Below are 24,385 nucleotides of genomic sequence, written 5' to 3'. Positions count from 1 at the left end.
TGTCTAATATTTATAAGCTGAGTGACTCAGTCAAGGTATTCTTAAATTCTTTCTTCTTCAGTTTCTTCATTTGCAAAATAAGGACAATAACCATTCTAAAATTAGAGGGTCATTGTACTGATAGAGCTAATGTGCTTATGAAGAGGTTAGCCTGTAGAAAAAGAGAAACATGTTCATTACTAAGGAAGAAATATATATCATTATTTTTTCATTTTTTAATGAAAGTTCATTTATTACTCTGTAATGTTATGGAAACTAGTTTATGTAAATATCATACATAGATCATAGCAAAAGAGGATTACTCGGAAAATTTTTGGTGTTGAAATATGGAGTGACATTATTCCCAAATATTTTGGGGCTACTAAATACAAAAAAAAGTAATCAAACTTACCCTTTTTTTATTAATCAGTAGCAGAAAATGCCAAATAATTTCATAGATATTTGCTGTCCCTCACAAGACAAAATATGTTTCTGAGATCAGTTAGTGTTTCTGTTCTTAAACATGAGTTGTTGTTAAGTTGCTACTGGTAGTCTGTACCAGTTTATTTCTTGTGCTTAAACAAAAGAAAGAGAAAGAGAAGAAAGACAGAGGGAGGAAAGAAGGGGCAGGAAAGGAGGGGGAGTGGGATAGGGCTGAATGCCAGAAATGGGATGAGAGTCCCATGGGGCAGTGTCGGTGAGATCAGGCAGCAAGGTGACGTTGAGCCACTACACTGAGTTATAGGGAATCCCTTTCACTCGCTTCAGTAAAATTTTTGTCTCCTCTCTATCACTGAGTCATTGCAGCCTTTCCCATTATGCTTTCTAAATTATAAATTTATTTTTTTATTTCTAATTGATGGATAGCATCATTTACATTTATGGGTACACATGGTGTGTTCATATATTGTGGAATGCCTAAATAAACATTCATTTCTGCAGATTTGTCGTTGGGCCAGCTCCACACTTTAGGGTTCCATCTGCCCTTCTTGGTGGGAAATGGATCGATTATCATCATAATCACTGTTTATTAAAAAAAATTGGCCTCTGATTTTTTAAAAATGTGTGCAAATATTTCAATCTGTACTCCTTCCCCCTCTGGGTATCTTTCTCTGGAGGCTCTAATTCAGTGATTTAAGACACAATTTGCTGACAAGAAGTCTCCAGAAACCATTATGAAAATGAAGGTAGCAAACAACTTTTGAATGTATTTCCCAATTTAAAAAGCTTTCATTACATATCACATTTCAGGCTTAGAATGTTAAAAATTTATCATAGTTTCAGTAATTGTAGCTTCCTCTGGAAGCTTGGCATGCTATGGAATCTTTTGTGAAGTGTATATTTTGTTTGTCACTCGGTAGGAAGCTTGCCAGGCAATACATTTAATCAAGAATATGGAGAAGAAAATAATTATGGTCAGTCAGAGTGTATTAGCATTACTTACAAGTTCTAAAACTCTTTGTTACTTTCAAGACAGTGGTCTCCTAACAAAGTTTGTGTTTAAAGCTGGAGGTAATTTCCCTTTTATCAGCCCAGCATTTTATGCAGAGGAATATTTTATTTTGAGGGAAAGGTACATTAGCTGGACCCCTCAGATATAACTCTTTGTCTATTGTTTCAGGTACTAAGAGCCTTAGCTGCTCTCCTTAGAAACAACCTTTTTCTGTTGTTTAAGACCTTGAAAATTGATGCATTGCCTTTTGGGAGCTTAGACAGCTTTATTTAAGTTTAACTTTCTCTGGAGATGCATAGAAATAATGAAATGCGATGCCTTTCTGGAACATAATCGTGTACATAACTTCTAGTCTTTCCTGATGTGTAAAGTAAATTTGATAACAGCAGTTCAAATATGGTAATGTTTAATGTTGATTTTATTTAAAAATTACAAAGCAACTTACATCAGCAGATTCAGAGAAGTGTGATGATAAACACTTTTAAGGCCAGCTTTTCACGGCACTGGACACACAGCTCCATATGTGCAGGGAAACTTGCTTATAATGATTTTGAGAGATGTCACAGTAAAAGGATGAGAACAATGGAAGAGGGTGTTTTGGGCACACGGCACAAACATTTTTGGTGCTCAGATTTTCAGGTGTAGAAAATTCTGGTGATTTAATTTGTGAGAACTGTCTCTGTCCCTTATCATTACTTAGTGTGCTTCTTCTTAGTGAAATAGGATTCCCCAAAGAACAAATCTGTCGGGAAATAACGACAAGAGTAGAGTAAGTGATGAACAACCACATTAATTAGGGTAACCATTTTTCTATTTTTTCAAGATAAGAGTGACAGAAAAAAAAAATTTCCTACCATCCTCTTGTCTATTTATATACAACTCCTATCTTTAAAGAGTTGAGGTCGAAGTAAAAAGAACTACATGTGGAGATATATGAATACATTTTCACAGTAATGCACCAAAGTCAGTATCTATTTTCTTTTGCAGAAATGCTGGTTTTGTATCACTATAGTCCATCACTAAAAACATAGATGGGAAGTTGCTCCAAGAATTCAAAAATGGAGTTCTGTTGACTTCCTTATATCTACCCTTAAAATCATGAAAGCAACCCAATCTTTATTTCATGGCCTTGTGAATCAAAGTTTCTTAAAGTTGCAACAGCTTATATTTATGAATGCTTACCTTGCTTAAAGCAATGTCTGGAGAATTTTCAAGAAACAAACTCATGCAATTCTCAGAATATCTGTAAGTGGAAAATACTACTATTATCACTGAAGAGAAGCAGAGGGCAACTTATCTGTCTTGATTTGGATGAGATAGGAAATAGTCTTTCTTGGGAAATTGTACACGACAATGTGATTCCAGATTCATACTCATCTATTGTGACACACTGCGTTTTCCTTGTATTTGATAAAGAAGAAATTGCTTAAGAAAATAGATTTAGGAAGAATAGAGAGGAGAAAATGAGCCATTTAAGGAAGAACACATGAAAGATATTCTTTTCTGCATCACTCATCTGAGGGAACCTTCTGAGGTCAGCATTTTCATTTTTTATCTAAGGCCAGTTCCTCGCTTTCATGATCAAATTAGGGCATTCAAGGACAGAAATGAGGGGTGGGCAAAACAGAATCACAAATGATGTGAAAATGCTATGAAGGCATCCAGGTCACCACTTTGTATTCCAACTGGGGTGCGCTCTTGGCTAGTTCAGGCTGTGCATGTGGGCTGATGACTATGCAGTACCTGATTTTATAACATACATTTCTTCAGAATAAGGATGGGCTATGGAGTAGAGCAGAGAGTATGTTCTGCATTTCTGATGAATTGTCCTCAAGCCCAACTTTGTTTTCATCTGGGACAACAGTTTTACTCATTGCAGCAAAGCTGTCAGGATTTTCTTTTAAAATCATGCTAGAATAAGTGGATTTATTTATTTAGGCTTGGGCTGTCCTCTCTTTGCAGCAAGAATGACCACCACGGGCCGTGGAAGTGTAATATAATATGTGATCCACAGTAAAGTCCCTGGATTTCATATCTCTCAGACTTAGGCTTTCCCAAATTTGATTTCATTATGCGGAGAAGATAATGTGATACAATGCAATTCATGGAAAACTGTAGAAGAAGTAAAAAATAGAAAATGTTTAAGTAGTCATTATGATAAAAGTGTAAATTTGAATATGTATAATGTCCAGAGTATGATTTTTTCCTTTGAGAATCAAGAAAACACTTTTGCATTTAGATATCTAGGTCCACCCAGGTATCTCTGAGCTCAGATATAATAAAAACGTGGAAATAAGAATCAAATGGAATTCATCTCCTCTACAAGATTTACTGAATCTTAATGTAATAGACTTTCATTAGTTTATAAAATTTTTATTTAAGAACATGTACTAATTGAGGCCCACTTAAGAAGGAAGTAAATAAAACTAACTGCTAATGTGGCATGCAAGTCATTTATGTACAAATACAGAACTTTACAAATAAATACACAGATAGATCTATATCAGTTCATAAGTTCTCAAGACTGACATGTGTCCTTTTATTTTCAGGGGCAAAGGCCCACTGAAGCACACCACTGATGTGATCTATGCAGCTAAAATGATATCCGAGTCAGGATCAAGGATGGATGTTCTTGCTCGGCAGATTGCTAACCAGGTGAGATATCTACCAACGTGCATGGTGAAAACCCCTGTGAGCTTACTCCTCGCTTTTCCAACATTGATTAGGGCAAAGCTGAATTTTTCTCTATTTGATATTTTTCCTAAATTATAACTGTATTTTCTTGTATAACATTAGCAATATGCAAGTAGTAGATCATTAATCGTAAGGCAACAAATTATTTTAAGGAAAAAAATTTAGCTTTAAATATAATCAAATTATTTTAAAAATCTTTTCTGTTCAGTGAGTTTACTCATTTATTTTAATTGCCTATAAGCAAACAGATTTTTCCCCTTGACATTTCAAATTACTATTTTCACCCTTCAAAAATAATAACCTTCAATTTCGCCATTGTATTATTTTAACTTTTTCTGTTTCAACAATATATTGGGGAATTCTATGTAAAATTAAAGGACAAATAGCAATTAATCGAATCCTGATATGAAGCATAAAATTCAAGAAGCATATAATCCTTACAGAGACCAGTGTTTTTAAGCATTGATTCCTTTTCATTACTTTTCATATGGCTCTATTTCAATTTTCTAGGTAGCAGCTACATTATTTGAGTTTCTTTATGCTTAACTTTAATTGGGAAATCAGTCCATTCTGTTACTTAATATATTGAGATATTCAATTAAAATTTCAGACTGGGGTATAATATTACTTTGAAATCTTTGTATTGCATCCAACTTTATAATACATGTTAATTTCCCTTTATAAAAACAAAACAGTTTTCTTTTTGACTTTTCAAATATTCCACATTGGTTCTCACTTATATGCTTAGAGGAAAATCTTATTTGAATGCTTCATATTAATAATTACTATTATACACTCTCTTTCTACTCTGTTGGAACATGAAGTACTTTACTAGATAAGACATTTACAAATATAACAAGGGAGAAACAAATAAAAGCTAATGATAGCACAGAAAAACAATTTTTAAAATCCCTTAAATATGAATATTGTGTTAGTATCTTGCTAGTTTAAGTATTATAAAAAATGTTTTTAATCATTTTAAGTAGAGATTAGGCAACCCTAAACAGAAAATAAAAAAACTCAGACATGCACTAAAATCTTTTGGATTTCAGTGAATATTGGAGTTCAGATTTTCAAATTCAGAATGCTTAATCAGTAAATCTATGCAAATCCCCCTCCCCCCAAATTGAAACACTTCCTGTCGCAAGCACTTCAGATTAGGTATGTTGAAGCATTAAAAGTAGAATATCTCCTAATCATTCAAAAATTTCAACTCTTAATAAGTGACTGAAGCACATATATTCTCAGAGTTTTCCTTATTATAGATTTTTTTAATTCACTTTCATAAGAGAGGCTAAGATTTAGTGGAATAAATAAAAAATTACAGCTCATTAGACATATTTGTGTCTACTAAATGGTGTTTAATTACTGCACACTTCCTACAATTGTTCCTCTGATTGCTTTGAAATATAAAACTATGAAAGTTCAAATAACTGTGTCATGTGGAAGGTTTTTCCATCTTTTATTAATATACATCTTTAATTTTTTAGATCATCTTGTAGTAGGTACTTTTGTAACACAGTTTTATTAAATTATGCCATTGTTTTTAGCATTATTCAAATTGTATGGGATAAAGCAAAAGTATTTTCTCACCTCCACATACCTTTGGTATTTTAGGAGAAGCTTAACGAAATAGTCACTGAAAATGAAGAATTATGCACTATTGTCTAGCTATTTGTACCCTGTATGGTAGAGCAATTTCAAATAAATCAAATCTGTTCTGAACACAGTGTTCTGAAGAACCAAAATTGAGAATAAAAATACTGACTCAGTAACTACAGTGACCATCTTTCAGAATTGTCCATGAAAGTATTTCTGATTTTCTTTGACAGATTAATGTACAAATATTAGCTTTAAATAATACTTGAAGTCAGTTGTGAAAATCAATTTGATAATGTGACAAAGGGAATTTTCATTGTCTATGCATATTACAAAATAATTTTCTAGGGGAGTCCAGATTATTAGATTAATTGCTGTCTAGATTTATCAATCTAATTACCTAAAATTTCCAACAATTTTACAATGCTCTCTAGCATGAATTTTTTGCTGGAGAGTCAGAAGACCAATTACCAATTAATTTCCAATTCTATCTAGAATGAATTTAAATTATATAAAGTACCCATTATAGTATAACATAGTTCATACAAACATAATTAGTAAATTTTAGTTTAATTGTATATGATTTTAAAGTTCAGATGTAGAGAGAATGAAATGAATCAGATTAGTTGAGGCTCCTAATTCTGTTCACCTGTCCTTTTTCCTTTGTGACTTGTCCTCCCTACCTTTCTCCTTTGAACATAGATTTATTGTATATACCAGATAAAATTAACGACTCGACAATTTTTTGTATCTAACTAGAAAGAGAACTAAAACCTGTTTATTTTGAAGCTGCCTATGTTGTTATACATTATATACATATTTAATACAAATATATTATTTACAAATTATAAACAAATATATGAGGCTCGAACTAATAATTTCTACATGTATACATGATATTATAATTAAATCATCATACTTAATATATCCACCTCATTAAATATTTTGTTAAAAGTTATATAATAGTAGTTATATATGGGGTACAAGTTCATAGAAATCTTTTGTTTAAACATGCATTGCCCCCAGATAAGCTTATTTTCTGCAATCACCTCAGATCTCTTGGACTTTAGAAAAGTCTTGTGATGCTTTAATTTAAATATGCAATCCAAGGCATTTTTGCTCAAGTCCTGTAGCACTCTGGCATGCATTTGTCTTCAATAGACATAGTGCTCCCGAAGGACAGAATGCTTTTAGCTATCAAAATTTTTAAGCATGTTGTTTAAGAAACAGAAGGGAAAAAAAGGGAAAAAATAAAGAATAAAAGAAGGATGAAGCTGAAGAAGTGGAATATAAATCTAAGATTCCAGGCTCTTTGTACACATTTCTTTCTGTGTCGCCAATGCCCACTGTAATTCACCATTGTAGCAGATATTCTAAGTTTGATGAGTCAACTAAAACCTCTCAGGTAGAAATAATGCACAGAAAGAGTTCAATTAGTTACAGAAACAATATAACCCAATTAGACTGGAGATGAACGGTAGCCAAAACTAAAATTAACATCTGCTAAAATGCTGTGCACAAGATGAGAACAAAATTAGAATTTCTGACTTCTGTATGGTGCGTCTGAAGCCTAATTACACTTACACTGCTACTTTGTCAAAGCAAAGGTATCCAGGCTTTTGACCAGGTACTAACATCTAATCATAATTCAAAATCAATTTTTAGTATGAAGTGTATTGACAGTTAATACTAATTCAAGAGAAGAAATATTTGAAAAACAAAGAAATACAACCCAATCATATACATAACAATCGATGAATAAATCAAAGTATAAGTGCAATTTATATTGATATTTGATATAGTGTTATTTGTGGCTAGCCTAATTTGAACTGCTTCATCATATTATGAATCAAAGTTTTTGTTGAAATAAAGCTATACTGAAAATGAACATCTGGATCTTTTACCATGTCATTATTACATATCTTATAAGGATGCACCTTATGAAAGTGTGTTTATTGAGATCATTATTCATCGGAAGTGTATTTCAAGCACAGATTTTGGTGTACAGATTTGTTCTCTAGATTAATGCACTCCTATTTTATAAAAATAAATGTCTAACAGCATCTCTGATATTAAATACAACTAGATATTAAAATATTTTATCTATTTGCGTCTTTCAAGTAATAGTCAATCTCTTGCTCAATGGGATATTTTTCCCTTTTATGCAATCTGTTGGTTTTCCCTTTAAATAGTACCTTAAATGTTGTGCGGTGATTATATACTAAGGGGAGTTTCATGCAGGCAAAGCTATGACACAGGAAATAAAAGATTTAGGTTTAGATTGTAGGAGAAAGTGTGTTCTTTGGTTTTCAAAGTGAAAACAAATGAGGAAGGTTTCTCCTAACAGCTGGCTACCTGCTTTTAACAAAATTCCAAAATAAATAGAATTTGCCTCAATTATATTTTTTCCACATTCATATTCTAAGTGCAGAGTAACACATTTCTGCAAGTTTGGTTCTACCCAGCAATTCATTAACTGACAAATTTCAGCCATTAGAGAGGTGGTATTTTTAGTTATAATCTATTACTTTTAGACAATTTATTTTTTCTGACAATGTCCCATAGACATAATCATAAAATTTAAAGGACCCTGGGGGTATTTTCCTTTACTTCTGCCACTGGAAAGGAGTTTTGGTGAAGAAAAAAAATCATCATTTTTAATTTGTCTTAGTATCAAGGTATGTGCCACCTTCTTAATGGCTGTAAAACCAAGTTGAAACTAAAATTGATCTTAAAACAGTTCCAAACTCAAGATAACTTCAGTCTAAAGGCATCTGGCAAAACTTAAGGTGTTTGTAAAGTGTTTGACAAAACAACATTTACAGCTCGAGATCCTTCACAAATGATATTTTCTCAAGTGTAGCCATCACAGATCCTCTGATCGATCCTGACCATGTGGGTTTGAGCCTCCATCATGGTTATTACACCGCAGCTTCAGTGTGAGTTTAGTTATACTTCACTAGACATTTTATTCTGTGTTTTGGAAACTCAAATTTGACAAATAGCAGCCTAAATAGATGTAGCAAAATAAACATTGCAAGGTATGCCGAGATTTCTAGGTATAGAATCACCACAAATTAATCCCGATCATGTTTCAGAGATGGGGAACAAAGGAGAAGAAATTCCCCAGAGATGCTTAATAGAAAGGAGCAAACAGGAATGCTGGTTCAGTGTATTACTGGAACAAAACACCTGAGGATGGCTGGCTTGACACTAAGGAGAGGTTTATTGAGTCCATAGATTTGGAGGTTCAGAGTTACAAATCTGGTGAGGGCAGAAACCCGGGACACTGTTTCACATGTCTGTTTTGGTCTTTCATGCTCTGGTAAAGCTACCATATTCAATCACGGGAGCTTCACTCCTACCATCCTCTCAGATCTTAGCCATCTGCTGCTAATTCTACTTCTAAACACCACGGGAGGATTAAGCTTCCACCCTCTTAGTAGCTCACAATTGGAATGGAATTTCAACACGTGAAATGTTAAGAGATACAAATAAACCACATATAAACCATAGAAATAGCTTTTATAGTAAGCAAGATGGAAGAGAAAGTTGTTGTGAGTTATAAGTATTAATGTGAAGTGTTGACAAAATACTTAAGTAGGCAGGAGATATACAGTAAGGATGTGGATCTTGTATTGATGGGGCTGGATAACGGAAATCTGAAATTTGTATTCTACTGATGACAGCAAGAGCCAAAGCAGTGCCTATTCCTCTCCAAGAAGATTGTCAGAGTGAAAATGGCTCGGGACAAAAACTAGTGATGCTAATATGGGCAGGCAGAGAAAAGCAAATTCCTACAAAGAAAGTTAGAAAGACTTCTATAAAACTAGAAGAAAGCATTTAGGAGAATGAAAAGGAAATTCTCTTAGCAGAGTTGAGTGAGTAGAATAGTCAGAATATGAAAGACCTCAATAAGAAATGAGGGAATGCCTATAATAGACACAGTGCATTTGGAAACTGAAAGACCATAAGTGCTATCAACAAAATAAAATTCTGTGGACTGGGGTGTTGAAGCCAATTCCATCATGATGACTGTTCATGATAGCTTCAAGAAAAATGAAAGACTAAGGAGTTAACCTAATCAAGGAAGTAAAAGACCTCTACAGTTGAAACTACATTATTCTGAAAAATAAAATTGAAGTGCATATCAGAAAAAGAAAAGATATTGCTTGTTCCTGAATGGCAGAACCTATATAGCCAAAATGGCTATAATTCCAAAACTGTCCCAATTAAATACCAATAACATTTCTTACAGAAATAGAGAAAGCAATCCCAAAATTCATATGGAACCAGAAGAGATCTAGAATACCAAGAGCAGTTCTGGGCAACAAAGGCAAGGCAGAGGCATCATAGTCCCAGCCTTGAAGTAGGGCTACAAAGATACAGTGATAAAAACAGTGTAGTATTGGTTAAACAAAGAAAAACAAAACAAGACCTGTTAATTGATGCAAAAGAAGAGAAGATACAGAAAGAACGCCCAGCACAAACTCCTACGTTACCTTTGACAAAGATGCCAAATTCCTTTGCTGGAGGAAAGACAGCCTAGCTAACAAATGGTTCTGGAAACTGGATATTCACATGCTGCAAGTGGAACATAGAACCATGTCTCTCACCATGCACTAAGCCAAAATCAAAATGGATCAAAGTTCTACACATTAGAACACAAACACTTAATATTCTGGGAGACAAATTGGTAATACTTTTGAAAACATAGATGTAGGCAAAGATTTTCTGAACGAAACCCTGGTTGCACAAGAAAGAATACCAAGAATCAACAAATGAGATCACATCAAATTAAAAAGCTTCTACATAGGAAAGGAAACTATCAACAGAGTGAAGAGAAGACCTGCATAATGGGAAAAAATTTCCTAGCTACTCCTCAGAGAAAGGATTAATATCCAGAATATATATATATATATATATATATATATATATATATATATATATATAACCTCCAAAAATAGATCTGCCAAATTTAGAGACTCGATGAAAACATGGATATTTGAAATTAAGAGGTACTTCTCAGGTGAAGAAATACAAATGGCCAATAAATTTGAGAAAAAATATTCAACACTGCTAGCTGTTCACAAAATGCAAATTGAAACAACACTGAGATGTCATCTCACTCCAGAGAGAACGGCTGCCATCAAGAAATCAATAACAAATGCTTAAAGCTATGGGCAGAAAGGAACCCTTTTTCATTTTTGGTGGAACTGTAAATTGATACAAACACTATGGAAATCAGTACGGAGTTTCCTCAGAAAACTAAAAGTAGAAACTCCACTTAACTTATCTATTCCTGTTTTAGGTATCTCCCCCAAATAGTTAACTATATCGTATTACAGTGACACATGCATATGCATGTTCATAACAGCACAGTTCATAATGTCTAAACCTTGGAGTCAGCTTACCATGACTGGGTAAAATAAATGTGGTATTTATACACAGTGGTGTACTACCCACCATAAAGAATAAACGGGAGTCCTTTGTAGGCAAATGGATCCACCTTGAGACCATAATGTTAAGTAAAATAACTAAGACACCAAATTTTAAAATTGCGTGGTTTCTCTTCTATGAAAAAAAGAGGAAAAAAGATGGAGAAAGAAATAGACTGTGATCCAGGGCAGGCAGTTTATCTAGAAGTGTGCTTTGACTTAGTACAATTGTCTCACATGTTTTACATATTCTTTTTTATTTTACTTTAAAGAGAAAGAAACAAAAGTAAACTAACAAACACGAAGACATAAACAAAACAACACAGAAACAATAAAAAAGGTACAGAATTTCAAACAGGGTGATAGGAAATTAACAATGGTTGTATTACATATTGTTACTTTACATTGGTTACTCAGATAAAAGAATGCTTTATATATTCTTTGGCCTATTAGCCTGATTTTTAATCTGCATAATCTATTATCTCATAATTAACTTTGTAAGTCTTATAAGAAAAATAAATGAATCTGATGCTGAAGAAAAAGAAATAGTTTTAGAAGATTTTGCTCTGAAAAAAGAAGAAAAGTGGAGAAAGAGAGGAGGGTTATAGAGATGAAGGGCAGCATTGGTTTTGAGACTTTACGTTGATACCTTCACTGGGGGGAAAGAGATAATAAAAGTGAAGTAAGGGATGAGATCACAGGTGATTTGTGATCTTGAGGAACCTAAAATGAGACAGGTCTTGGGCTGGGTTAAGGGTAGAGTAATGAACCCTCTGGGAATGAAAGGTCACAGGATGACACTGCTTAAAATTTCTATTCTTGAACTTCACCATGACATCTAATACTTTTCATTAACAAACTTTGGTAGTTTAGCAGAATTTAAACTGTTATCTGTTATTGCAAAAGTCATTTTAAATGCATCTTAAATAAAGTTAATTCCCCAGTATGGGCAAAAATTTACCAAGATTATGGAATAACGGTCTTTAAATATGTTCACCTTGCTAATTCACTTCTAAAATTCAACTGAAAGGGAATGAACATTTTTTACTATTCTTATTTCTAAATGATGTGCTCTGTGTTGCTACCAAGGAGCTTGTCAGAAGAGTGAAAAGTAGTTTAATGTGAGAAAATTACTTATGCTGACATGCCATCTGTTTACCTGTAGTAGATTACAGGATTACCTATGATACCTGTGATTGTAGTTTAAATTTTAAAACTCCATGCATTAAAGAGCTAACCAGATATCCTAGTTGACATCTCCCGTTTTAATAAAATAGGAAATGATAACCAAATTTGCTGTGATATCCTACCTACCACTGATTTGCCAAAAATTCCCTGGAAATATTCCTTTAAAGTTATTTAATGCAAATTTTATTCAGGAAAAATAAAGTCAAGGGCAGAAATGTTTTAAAAATCCATGGAGCAAAGTTTTCTACTACATTTACACAAAAATGTAAAAGATAGGGCCACCCCTTTTGGGACACCCTCCTGGAAATCTAGGAACTGTTGTCTTTCTTATTTCCAGTAAACAATCCTCTTAATCCCCCCAAAAATGTAAAAGGTGTAAAAAGCATTAAATGACTTTTAAATTTTTATAAAACTGTGTATATTTAATGCATATCATATAACAATATACAGTGTTACATCCAGAAATCTATGGATTAGGAAAAAGTGTTTGTGAACCAAGTACTTGATAGAGAGATAATATCCAAAATATAATGATTTCTGTAAATCGATAATAAGAAAAAACCCAATAATCCAATCAAAATGACCAATACAATAAATAGATGTTTTTCCAAACAAGAATTACAAATGGCCCAAAGTTTTCGTCAGTAGTAGAAGAGTATTCCTAAAGTAGAAATCAATAATTCTTCTACTACTGTTTCTAGGAAAATAAAACAACTCAGAGGCATAAAAATAAATAACATTTCAGGAGAAAGAAATGAGAATTACTCTTACTTGATCATTACACTATGTGGATAGATAGATCTTTACCTCATACATATCTATAAATATTACATATCAATTAACAACACTCAGGAAGATTTTCTAAATATCAACGAGGAGAATTTTAATCACTTTTATAGCCTGAGATTTTGCTACTTATTTGTTTATGAACATTTTTTACTTATTTGCTTCTCTACTTCATTTATAATACTGACTTCTATCTATAGATATAACCAAGATTTTCATCAATCCTGTAAGTGTAAGATAAATCCCAATCAAGTAACCTTCAACTTCAGAAGTGCAAGTTCAAACTTTCTTTTTACTTGACTTATTCTTTCCTTATTGGAATCATAGATTCCTCTATCATGGCTTTCAGAGAGCCTCTTGGGAAAGACTGCATATTTTCTTTACACTTGAGCAATTGCAGCATTGACTATTGGTCAAAAATCTAATTATTACGCTGCAAATCAATTTATCAGGAATTTTATAGTGATGCTGCTCTATAAGGAAAAAATCCACACTAAGCAGACTACAATTTACAAATACGAATGTCAATTCAGGATAGGATTGTACTAAACACAGTGGCTATTTACTACTTACTAAACAAAATGGAGCTGGTGAGAAGACTGGCATTACTCCCAAGGCACAGTAGCCTGAGCAAACTTATAATGGTTGTGTCATACTGAACTTGTGTGAACTTGGTTATCTTGTTGGTATTCTCTAAGCAATAACAACTATTGGAATTTTACTAGATAGTAAAAATAAGGATGTAATGTATATATAATGTATACATACTTATTTTTTATGTTCCAAAAACCTGTTCCTGCAGTCCTTTGAAAGCCTCACTTTCTTGGGATTCTATAATGCCACATGGTACAGGCAAACCTTTGTACTCTTTCCACTACTTTAGGACATTTAGGTTAGGAATGAACTTTGCTATTATAAGTGCAACAATGATGAATAGCTTTGCATATAAAGTGTATCTAGATTTCCACATTCTTTTGAAAATTTATCAAAAGCAGAATCAGGGGAAATTTTTTAAAATCTGCAATCATTACATAGGAAAAAGAATGCAAAGACTAAACCCTAACCCACAATGTTTAAATGCTAAGATAAAACTTAAAACTATAGTGTTTTTCCAGGTCTCTTTACAGAAGATTAAACAGTATCAGATGCTGCTTTGGTAACAAAATTTAATACAGCCCTGAGAAATGTGTGCTGTTTCTCAGCTCCTATTCTATCATAGTGGTTACCTAAGATGGACATGGTTTCCTTTGTCTGTAAATAGCCAAGAACATTTGATGGCAACAGTAATATTGCATAATGTGTTTTTTGTAGATAATTTATTTCTGTGTACATAGTACAAAATAGACAATGGAGCACTATGGATCACCAGGTGTATTTTAATCATCACTCTAGATGAAGGGAAGAATTGCAGTTTAAATATTTCTTTGGGTTTTCCTAAAAAATGTAATCTGGAAGTTTCTATGTTTATCATACATTGAAGGCAGTTTATTTCTGTACCTTTACATGTTGGAAACTTCTTTTGACATTTATTTTGTCTAAACTGAAGTAATTAAGGGTGTGATAGGTTAACTAGTGGTCAATTTGTAACATCCAGTTGAACTGAGTCAGTGTGGTTCTGGGTGTGGAAGGCCAACCTGAGGATTGTTACTAACAGCATAAAAGGAGAACTGGAGGGGAAGATGTGCCGTTGATTCCCCTGGAGAAGCTTGTCATGCTGGATTTCTTGTTAAGAACTCAGCTGTTATCATCATTGGAGGAGCTCAGGACCTCATGGTTGATTAGAATGGCTGTGGTTCTTTTCCAGGGAGTGCTGGTCCTTACTTTGAGGATTGCTTCCTGGCTGCAGTGCAGATCCCTCAACCTGCTGGCCCAGGTCCTTCATCCCACTGATACAGACTTTCTACCTTCCACCACTGACCTTTGCATTTTCTCAGTGCAGATCCTTAATACAGACTTGTGTGAGACACTGTCATGGGCTGTAGGCCTCCAGTTGGATCCATGAGGGGCCTTGGAATGGGCTCTAGGTCTTCAGTTGGACTTGTGCAGGACATTGCAGTGGGATCCAGGCCCTCAGCTGGATTTTTTGGGTCTCTAGTGTGTGGACAGATCTCCTGCACTCTTTTACATTTGACTGTTTGGGTGAAAATTATAAAATAATGTGTCCTGTATTAAATCCTTTCCCTTGTAAACCTTGACCAAAACAAAGGGTGAAAAATGAACAAACTATTTTAGTGGTAGAAGCATATCCAAATCTACATGGGCTAGATGTAGGAAAATGAGCTCACCAAAAGGCTCATCAGCTATCTGTAATACCAATATTTACTCACATTGTTTTTCCTCTTATTTATTTTGCTCTTCTCATTTCTATCTTTGATTCCTACTTAGTGTCCAGATCCATCGTGCAAACAGGACTTGCTGGCCTATCTGGAACAGATTAAATTCTACTCCCACCAACTGAAAATCTGCAGCCAAGTTAAAGCTGAGATCCAGAACCTGGGGGGAGAGCTCATCATGTCAGCTGTGAGTACCGGCCTGCAATTACAGTGTCACAGCTGGAAATGATGCTATCAGGGCAGCTGTATCTTTGCTTAGAACACCAAATCTTTTAGATAGATTCTGGTTAGAACTAACTCAACTTGAGTTTGTATAAAAGTACATGCAATTAAACTAGCACAATAATCTTGTCATATTTCACTTGACAAATTTTTTTTTAGTATATGTTTGTGATATAAAATGAATTTATTCACCAGGGCATATTGGCATATATATAGCATATTGATCTTTTTACTTCTGTTTCTCTTTCCTTCCTAACCATTTCCTTCAGCCCTAGGTTCTCTTCCTATATCCAAAACATCTATCTCCATTTGCTGTCATCTTTCTTGTATTTTGCATATTGAATTATTTATCATTTGGATTTCTCATACAAGAGAAACTATCTGATATCTAACCTTGTGCATCTGATTTATTTCACTTAGCAAAATGTATTTGCTTTTCTACAAATAACTCACATGCATCCTTATTTATGGCTAAATTAGTACTGCATTGTTGTGAGTATATTTCATTTGCTATATCCAATAACCTTTTGATGGACACATACCCTGCTTCAAAGGTTTAGCTATTATGAATTGTTCATAATTGTGGGATATATACATCATTGTAATATATAATACATCTTTCCACAAAGATGTCCAGAAGAGGTATAACTGGGTCAAACTGGGAATTTCTACTTTTAGGTTTTTGAAGATTTGCCATACTGATTCCCATGGTAATTGTACTAGTTTATATTTCTCCCAACAGATTAAACAAGTTCATTTGTCCCCATAACCTCTCCAGTATTTATTGATTTTTGAGTTCTTCATGATAGCCATTCTTCCTGGTATAAGCTAAAGTCTCAGTGTTGTTTTGATTTGTATTTATATAATGACCAAAGATGTTGCACATTTTTTCCTTAATGTATTGCCCATTTTTCCTTTTTTCTCTTGAGAATCTATTCCTTTAAATTGCCCACTTTTTGATTTGGTCTTCATTTGGGGGAGGAGGACTTTTTCAGTTCTTTACAAATTCTAGATATAAGTCCTCTGAGCAATAGCTGACAAATACATTTTTGCCATTCTGTAAGTTGTCTCTGTGCTCTGCTGATTGTTTCCTTTGCTGTCCAGATGCCTTCTAATATCGTACAAACCCATTTGCTGATTGTTGGTGTTATTTCTTGTGCAACTGGGGTCTGTTCAGAATGTCATTGCATATGCCTATGCCTTCAAGAGTTTCACCAACTTTCTCTTCTAGTAGTTTCAGGGTTTCTCTTATATCTAGGAGTGTTATCTATTTTATTTCATTTCAGTAGAGGATGAGAAACATGGTTTTCTATTCTGTCTTCTGCATGTGGATAACTGCCTTTCCCAGCATCATTTCTTAGAGCTGTTATCTTTTCTCGGTGTATGTTTTCAGCCTCTTAGTGGAAGATCAAATGGCTGAATGTGCCTGGGGCTTCATTGATCAGTGCATCTATTTTTGTATTATTATCATGCTGTTCTTATCATTATAGCCTTATAACTGGAAGTATTGCCTTGTGGTGCATGTTGCTTTGCTCTTATTGCTAAGGATGTGTTTTGCTCTTCTGAGTATTTTCTAGTTTCACATAAATTTTAAGATTGTTTTCTCTAGTTCCACGAAGAGTGTTCTTGAGATTACATTGAATCTATATATTATTTTTGATAATGTGACCATTTTGACCAATATTTTTCCTGCCTATCCCAAAATGGGCTGCCTTGTCATGTTCTGATGCCCTCTCCAATCTCTATGCAGAGTTTCATAATACTATAGTTTCTCTTTTGGAGATCTTTCATGTCCTTGCTTATGTTCATTTGATTTTCTCAACCTACTGTCATTGGGATTGTTCCAATTTCTGTTTTTATGGATTCATTTTTGGTGTGTAAGAACAGTATTGATTTTGTCCCCTGATACTTTGCTGAATTTATTTATTATATCTGAGTCCTTTGGTACAATTTCTTGAGTTTTCTATGTAAAAAACTATGTCAATGTGAATAAGGATATTTTTATATTTTCTGTTCCTACACACATCCTTTTTGTTTTTCTCTCTTGCCTGATCTCTCTGGCTAAAGTTTCTAGTATTGCACTGAAGAAGAGAGGAGAGAGTGAAACCCTGATCTTATTCCTCATTATAGAGAAAATGTTTCAATTTTTCCTGATTTGCTGTCATATTTTATACTACTTTATGGTTTGTCACAAATGACTTTTACAATATTAAGCAGGTACAACTTACTTTTATTTACCTTGAAGAGAAATGCATACTAATTTGAAGGATTTTTCAGACTTCAGCAAATGTACAGGTAGAACTCAGAACTGCAAACTGAAATATATCTAGAATAAATGAATGTGAGATTGCAAGTTAATTAAACAGTGACTTTATTGCTATGAATTTATACTCATTTCCCTTAATTAATTTTTGGTAATGTAGAAATTTAGGTCTTATGATTTTTTTAAAGATCTATGTTTTTTTAAAAGTGAAATAAAAGTGATAGATTTAAAGGAATTTGCATAAATTCTTTGACTGCCTAGAGGTTCTAGCTGCTTTAAACTTGCCAGGGTAGAAATAATGTTTAACTTTTCTGCTCATCTTCTAATAATAGTAGATCATTTCTCCAGAACAGGTATGGTAATAAAATAATACTTGATATCTATATTGGATTCAGTTATCGGTGACTTTGAGAAGGACATGGAGCAGGAGTATAAATATAAGTTAAAATGAAACAGTGTATGAACAGTTTAGGTACTTACACTCTTGAGAACAGATTTGTAAAACTTACGCCAGCATGCATATGAGTTTATGACATCTAAGGCCCTTATGTCTTGGCATTAAACTATCCCTCAGTGAATAAATACTCTTGAACAGAATATAATTGCAAAAACAAGGGACAGAAATTGCAAAAGCACAAGCAGAAGATCACCATCAACAGCAAAGGAAAGGAAACTAAACCTAACTACTGTCTATCTGTCACCTATATTGTATCTTAATCTTTATAATAACATGCCAGTTAGATTATTTATTTGATTGGCTTGTTTTCTTAAACATATGAATTAAATTCAGCAAAATAGAATGGCTTTTCAAGGTCATACCAGTAAGTGCCAGACACGGAATTTACCTTTGAAGGTTTACAGTTTCTGTAGTCAGGTGTACAACTTGAATCTGTGATGAAACTGTAGATCTCAATAAAACAGCAGAAATCAGTACTATAACTATCTTAGTTTTCCCGTGTATACATATATCCATATTTTCCCTTCTTTATCTTTCTTTTTCCCTCATCCCAGTTGTTCTTTCCTTTTGAGAAGTTTCTTTCTTGTTCAGAAGATCTACTGTACCTTTTAGATTTTATTTCAGGTTCTAACACTAGTGAGACAATACCGTATTTATACATGTGGGTCTAATTTATTTCACTTGTGAGTATGGTCTCTAGTTGTATCCATTTATCTATTGCTTTACTGAAAAGAACAGTTAGTGTTCAATTGTTTGATCAATCTTACATGCCTATATTTGTTTATCTGAGTAAGCAGTTTGAAAATAACAATATATAATACAACAACCATTGTTAATTTCCTATCACCTTGTGTGAAATTCTCTACTGCTTTTATTGGTTTTGTGTTATTTTGTTTATGTCTGTGTCTCTTAATATGTTTTCATTCTTTTACCTTTAAAGTTAAAAAAAAACTGTAGATCTCAAGTCAAAACTGAATGACTTGAAAATGAGTTCTTTCATACTTGTAAATGGTCATCTTGGGATACAAACTTCATTTAGTGAATTCTAAACAGTCTGCAGGTCAGAATACCAAATTTCTATAATTTTTAATTTTTCATTCCTGAAATGAATGGGCAGAAGATATTCTTTGTCTGGAGTACTGAGATATAGGGTAGAAAAATAACAATTAGTATACTGAAGGAATTTGGAAGCCATTGTCATAACATACTACTGAGTGAATTTCTTTTCCAGTCATCCTTACATGTCTGCTATAAACACCTGTCCTGCAGCTATATTTTTCCTGCACAGGAACTCAAGTACTGTATCATTCAAATTGCTACTCTGGATTGAGTACTATGTACCTGGAGGTTGAAAAGATAACTGTATTGTGCCTCTTATACAATAATTTGAATATATATAATATTAACACATTTAAAGCTTTCCTAATACACTAAAGTGACTCCAACACAATGCCTTAAATTCTGTAATACTGGTGTGCACAAATGCACATAGTGTATCAGGTCAGGGCATAATTAATTACACCAATGTGTCGAGAAGGCAAAAGAAAAACTCCATAAGTGGCTTGACCCTGAATTAGGCCTTGATTAAGAAGTATAAAACAATCATATACTTTTGAGAGAAGGGTATGAATAGGACTCAAGTTAGGTGAGGAAAACAAAATGAAAAGTCACAAGTAGGGAGGATGTGGAAGATGAATAGAAATTTCAAGCAGCCTGAAGTGGCTGGTGACAGTTTACTTTTATTGTTATACAGAAGCTATAAAGAAAACAGGTAATGCTCAAAAACAATCATAATATTTTACCTTACCCTAGAGATGATGGAGAGTAATTTAATTGTTGTACATTTTACAAAGTTGTAAACAGGGCTATGTATTTAAATGTTAAATATTTTTCACATGCTGGTGCTAGATTGGAAAGATGAATGTTTGCACAATAGAAGTCTGTTTAGGAATGATTACAAAAGAAGAAAAGAGAGAAAAACAGTGAGAAGATTTAGGCAACCTGTGTGACCATGGAAAGAAGTGAATCCCCACAGGAAAAATCCTCATGTGAAAGTGTGAGGGGCTATGATTTTCTGGATATTAAGGGTGAATACGCAGGAAAGCTTAAGATTTACCCTATGGCTTGGGCCTTTACAGTTTATTGAATCAACAGTGGCATCGAAATACTTACAAACTATGCATAGATGGAAGATTGAGTAGAAGGAGTAAGGAAGCACATCCAAGTTCTGTTCAGTGAATTTAGGTGACTAAAGGAGCTCCAAGCACAAAGGTTCTGGAGAAGTTGGCTCTATGGTTCCAGAACTTACCAAAAAAAAAAAAAAAAAAAAACAACTGAAAGAGAAGTAGATGTGATCATCCAATTAAAGCAGTGTTGGAAAGATTCTTTTTTTAAAGCTGAGACAGAGATTACTTTTCTTCACAAGATAGTTCTGAAATTCTTCAGTGTCACATGCAGCTCACGTGGCAGTTTAGGCAACTGAGGGCACAGTTTCTCACGAGAGAGGTGTCAGAAGGAGCGTGCAAGATTCCTGTGGCAGCTACAAAAGTCATCAGGGAGTCGAGCACTTGTCCCTTTCCACTTCATTATCCTTGCTTTCTTGCCTTCATTATTATCAAGTTTTAAAAAAGGTGCCTTTTTATTTCAGCTCTAGCTGGAGTTTTTATATTCCAGACAGTAAGAATAAGGAGGACCAGAAACAAATGCGACATATAGTCTTTTCCATCTAAATAATCTTTTTGAGGGACATTCTAGAAAATTTCTTCCAAATGCTTTATTTCATGTATTATTAGGGAGAACTTATGAATAGAGCCATAGCTATCTTCAAAAAATGCTGAAAAATGTAGATCCTGTTTCTGTTTCAATCTGGACATGTAGCTTTTACCAGAATAATTACAGCTTTTTTTTTTCTATGAAAGACAAATTAGATATTTAATGAAAATTAACATTTTCTATCAAGCTCTTCAATAACTACCAAAATCACAGCAGTACTCACATATAATGTAATAATGTGCTTTTTATTTATTTTTATTTATTTTTTTATTTTTTTATTTTTTATTTTTTTTGGTTTTTCTCCGGTACCGGGAACTGAACTCATGACCTTGCGCTTGCCAGGCAGGCGCTTTTGCCACTGAGCTAAATCCCCAGCCCCAATAATGTGCTTTTTAAATGCATACTTCCTTATATCTTAACAAGTCCATGAGCACTTTTCAAAGATTGAAAGTGTAGCAGTGAGTTACTATACATGATGTAGACATAGTGTGGTTGACTGAATCATTGAAGAGCATACAGGACTTTGTACTTAAGAGGCATCTTCACATCTATTCTAAAGAAATATCAGTGAGATGGTGCACCCAATATCATGGCACAGCAGATTGAGTATCAAATATGCAGTGAGGAGGAAAAAGTGATTGTGCGAGAAGGGGTGTGGAAAGGAGAAAGAATAGACACAGAGAATGACGGATGACAGTGAGAAGGGCAGCGTGGACTGACTTGCTTGACACTTGTAATGATTTTATTTTGAGTAACCCTTTTTCTGTGTACTTTATAAGATGGCCATGATGAGAAATGTTTAAAGAGTAAGGAGTAGCCAGCCGAGAATGAACCAATACAAATCTGAGACTGAAATGGATGGTGTAAATGCTTAAGGAAACTTGAAGGAATAGAACAGGAGTAACAGGTAGAAGGATTAGCTTTGGAAGCAAAGAGCTTTTCTTCTGAGCTGAGATAGAGATGAACTGAGATGAAATAACATTTAAAAACAGATAAATGAGAATATAAAGAACTTCTTGCTGTACCCAGGGTTTTGATAAAATCAGAATAGTTTTCAGTTAGGATTAAGATTTGAGTGTTCTACTCAAGTTTTATGCAAGCAATAGGCCACAGTAAAGATGTCCACATCTTCAATCATATTTAAACAATGCTTAGAAGAAAAAACCACCTAAATGAACAGCAATGCTTTGAGATGGGGAACAGAGAAGCTGTATAGCAGACATTATTCAACCAGAGCCTAGCTCCAGGACATTGCCTAGAACATGAAGTCTATCTTAGCTTCAGTTATTCTTTAAATCACAAGGAAATGAATCCAAGGTAACCTTCCAAACACTATCTTGTCTCAAGTACATAAAGGACTATATAGATTTATTTTATTTTAAAGAGAATAAAAATAATTCAAACAATTAGAAACAATACAGAATTTCACTAAACAAGATGGTAGGAATTCAACAATGGTTATTATATTGCATATTGTTGTAAAATTCAACAGTTGTTCAGATTACCAGACATAAGCATCTAAAATTGATCAAAAAATTGAACACAAGAAAAAAAAAAAAGCATTGACTGTTCCTTTCAATACACCAGATATCAGCAGTACAGTTATCCCAGCTATGCTCTGTACATACATACTCAAATTTTCCTTCCTTCTTTCTTTCTCTTATCCTTTCCCTCATCCCAGTTGTTCCTTCCCTTTGAGCAGTTTTTGCCTGAAAAATGCTGGAATAACAAAGTGACTAAATAATTAAGCATATTGCTGTAATTCAGTTTCCATAGCTGTTTTGATCTATGAATCTCCTAAATAAGGAATAGAATAAAAGGATAACTCTAAGAAGATTGAAGTGTGCCTATGTTCCCTGAAGGCAGTCTCATAAATTCGTCATTGGGGACATTTAGTGTTCTTATGCACGCTCCCTAGAGTGAAAATTATTGTATTTTATGGAAGGAGTTTTACCATAAAAAATACTTATTGTTGCATTTGAGATTGCATAGGTTGAAAAGGAAATTCAGTAGAATATAAGAAAATAATGAATAGTTTTAAATTCTTGAAGTTACCCTCTTCCCAAGTGTCATGCTTTTGGGTCAGCGAATTTTTCACTCTCCTTAAAACTGATTAATTATGTAAATGGTAGGCTTTGTGGATTTCCTTTAATGTGCTTAATTGTACTCTTTTAGCCTGAGGTGGATATGCCAACGCTATGATTCTTAAAATTGGATAAATAAATGAAAGTAATCATTTGGGGGAAAAGATCAGCAAGTCTGAAAATTTGCAGAGCAACAGCAACTCAACCTTAAGAGAAATGAAGGCGCAGTGGGAGACAATTAAGAATGATGGGGAACAGCACTAACGTAGCTACTGACCAAAGGAGCCACCCGAGCCCGCAGAACTAAGGCAAGCAGTACTAGTGAAATAGCTTAGCAGGTTAATGTGCTTGCCCCAAGACAGCATTAAGGGAATTGGTTAATGAGCTTCTCAATGTAAATATTGGTAGGCATCAAAAAAGATTTTGAAAATTAACTGAGGTATTTACAGAGAAGGGGGAGGGGGAAGTGTGGAATGGGAGGAGAGGCAACGGAAGTGGGAAGCAGGGAGGGGAAAAAAGAAAAGGAGGGAGGGAAAGAAAGGGAAGAATGCAGGCGTTTTCCAGGACCTTCAGCTCCATGCCGCGTTGTACTCTCCGTGGTGTTTGCACTGCACAGGAGGCTTTTGGAAGTAATCAGACCTTAGTCATGTAAAGAACACACATTTTTTAGATGTGTGGAAAAGCGTTTCCCTTTTGGATTGTCGTAAAGTAGAATAAGAAATTCTCTTGGTGTTGAGAAAACCTGATATAATAAATTGCAATTTTTTAAGAATGTTGATTTGGTGATTCATGCAACTGTAACATCACTTGAAGGAAACTTATACTCTGTTTATATTACACTTATTTTCTCAAATTCATTTTTCAAACAAGGAGCTAGGTCAGCATGTCTTAGCGAATTATCTCAGTTCTCAAAGGTATCTATGGGCAGCATCAGGACCAGAATGTAGGTCTCATTCTTTACTTCACTGCTCCAGAAGTAATCCCTCCTGACCCTCCCACTGAGTGCAGTGGCAGGAGGAGCAGAGAGTGTTAAAATACCCAGTGGGGATGGTGGCTTCTTTTGTCATAGTCGACAGAATGACATTGTCAAGGCTAAGGAAGAAATTCGGAAGTGTAG

General features: G+C 34.1%; 1 protein-coding gene across 3 annotated transcripts in view; it reads left to right on the top strand.

Annotated features, from left to right (window-relative positions):
• The window catches only part of Ctnna3 (catenin (cadherin-associated protein), alpha 3), a 1,502,556-nt gene that overhangs the window by 1,442,951 nt on the left and 35,220 nt on the right, over positions 1-24,385 (top strand). For all 3 annotated transcript variants that reach the window (XM_013514887.1, XM_005385969.2, XM_005385970.2), the window contains exons 16-17: positions 3,982-4,087; positions 15,523-15,657. In XM_013514887.1, coding sequence (XP_013370341.1) covers positions 3,982-4,087; positions 15,523-15,657 — 241 coding nt within the window. The remainder of the gene's footprint in view (positions 1-3,981; positions 4,088-15,522; positions 15,658-24,385) is intronic.

This window comes from Chinchilla lanigera, unplaced genomic scaffold (assembly GCF_000276665.1).
Source record: "Chinchilla lanigera isolate Chin_1 unplaced genomic scaffold, ChiLan1.0 scaffold00024, whole genome shotgun sequence".
Classification (NCBI taxonomy): domain Eukaryota; kingdom Metazoa; phylum Chordata; class Mammalia; order Rodentia; family Chinchillidae; genus Chinchilla; species Chinchilla lanigera.
Note: the sequence above shows the minus strand (reverse complement) of the source record. Positions and strands in the feature narration are given on the sequence as shown.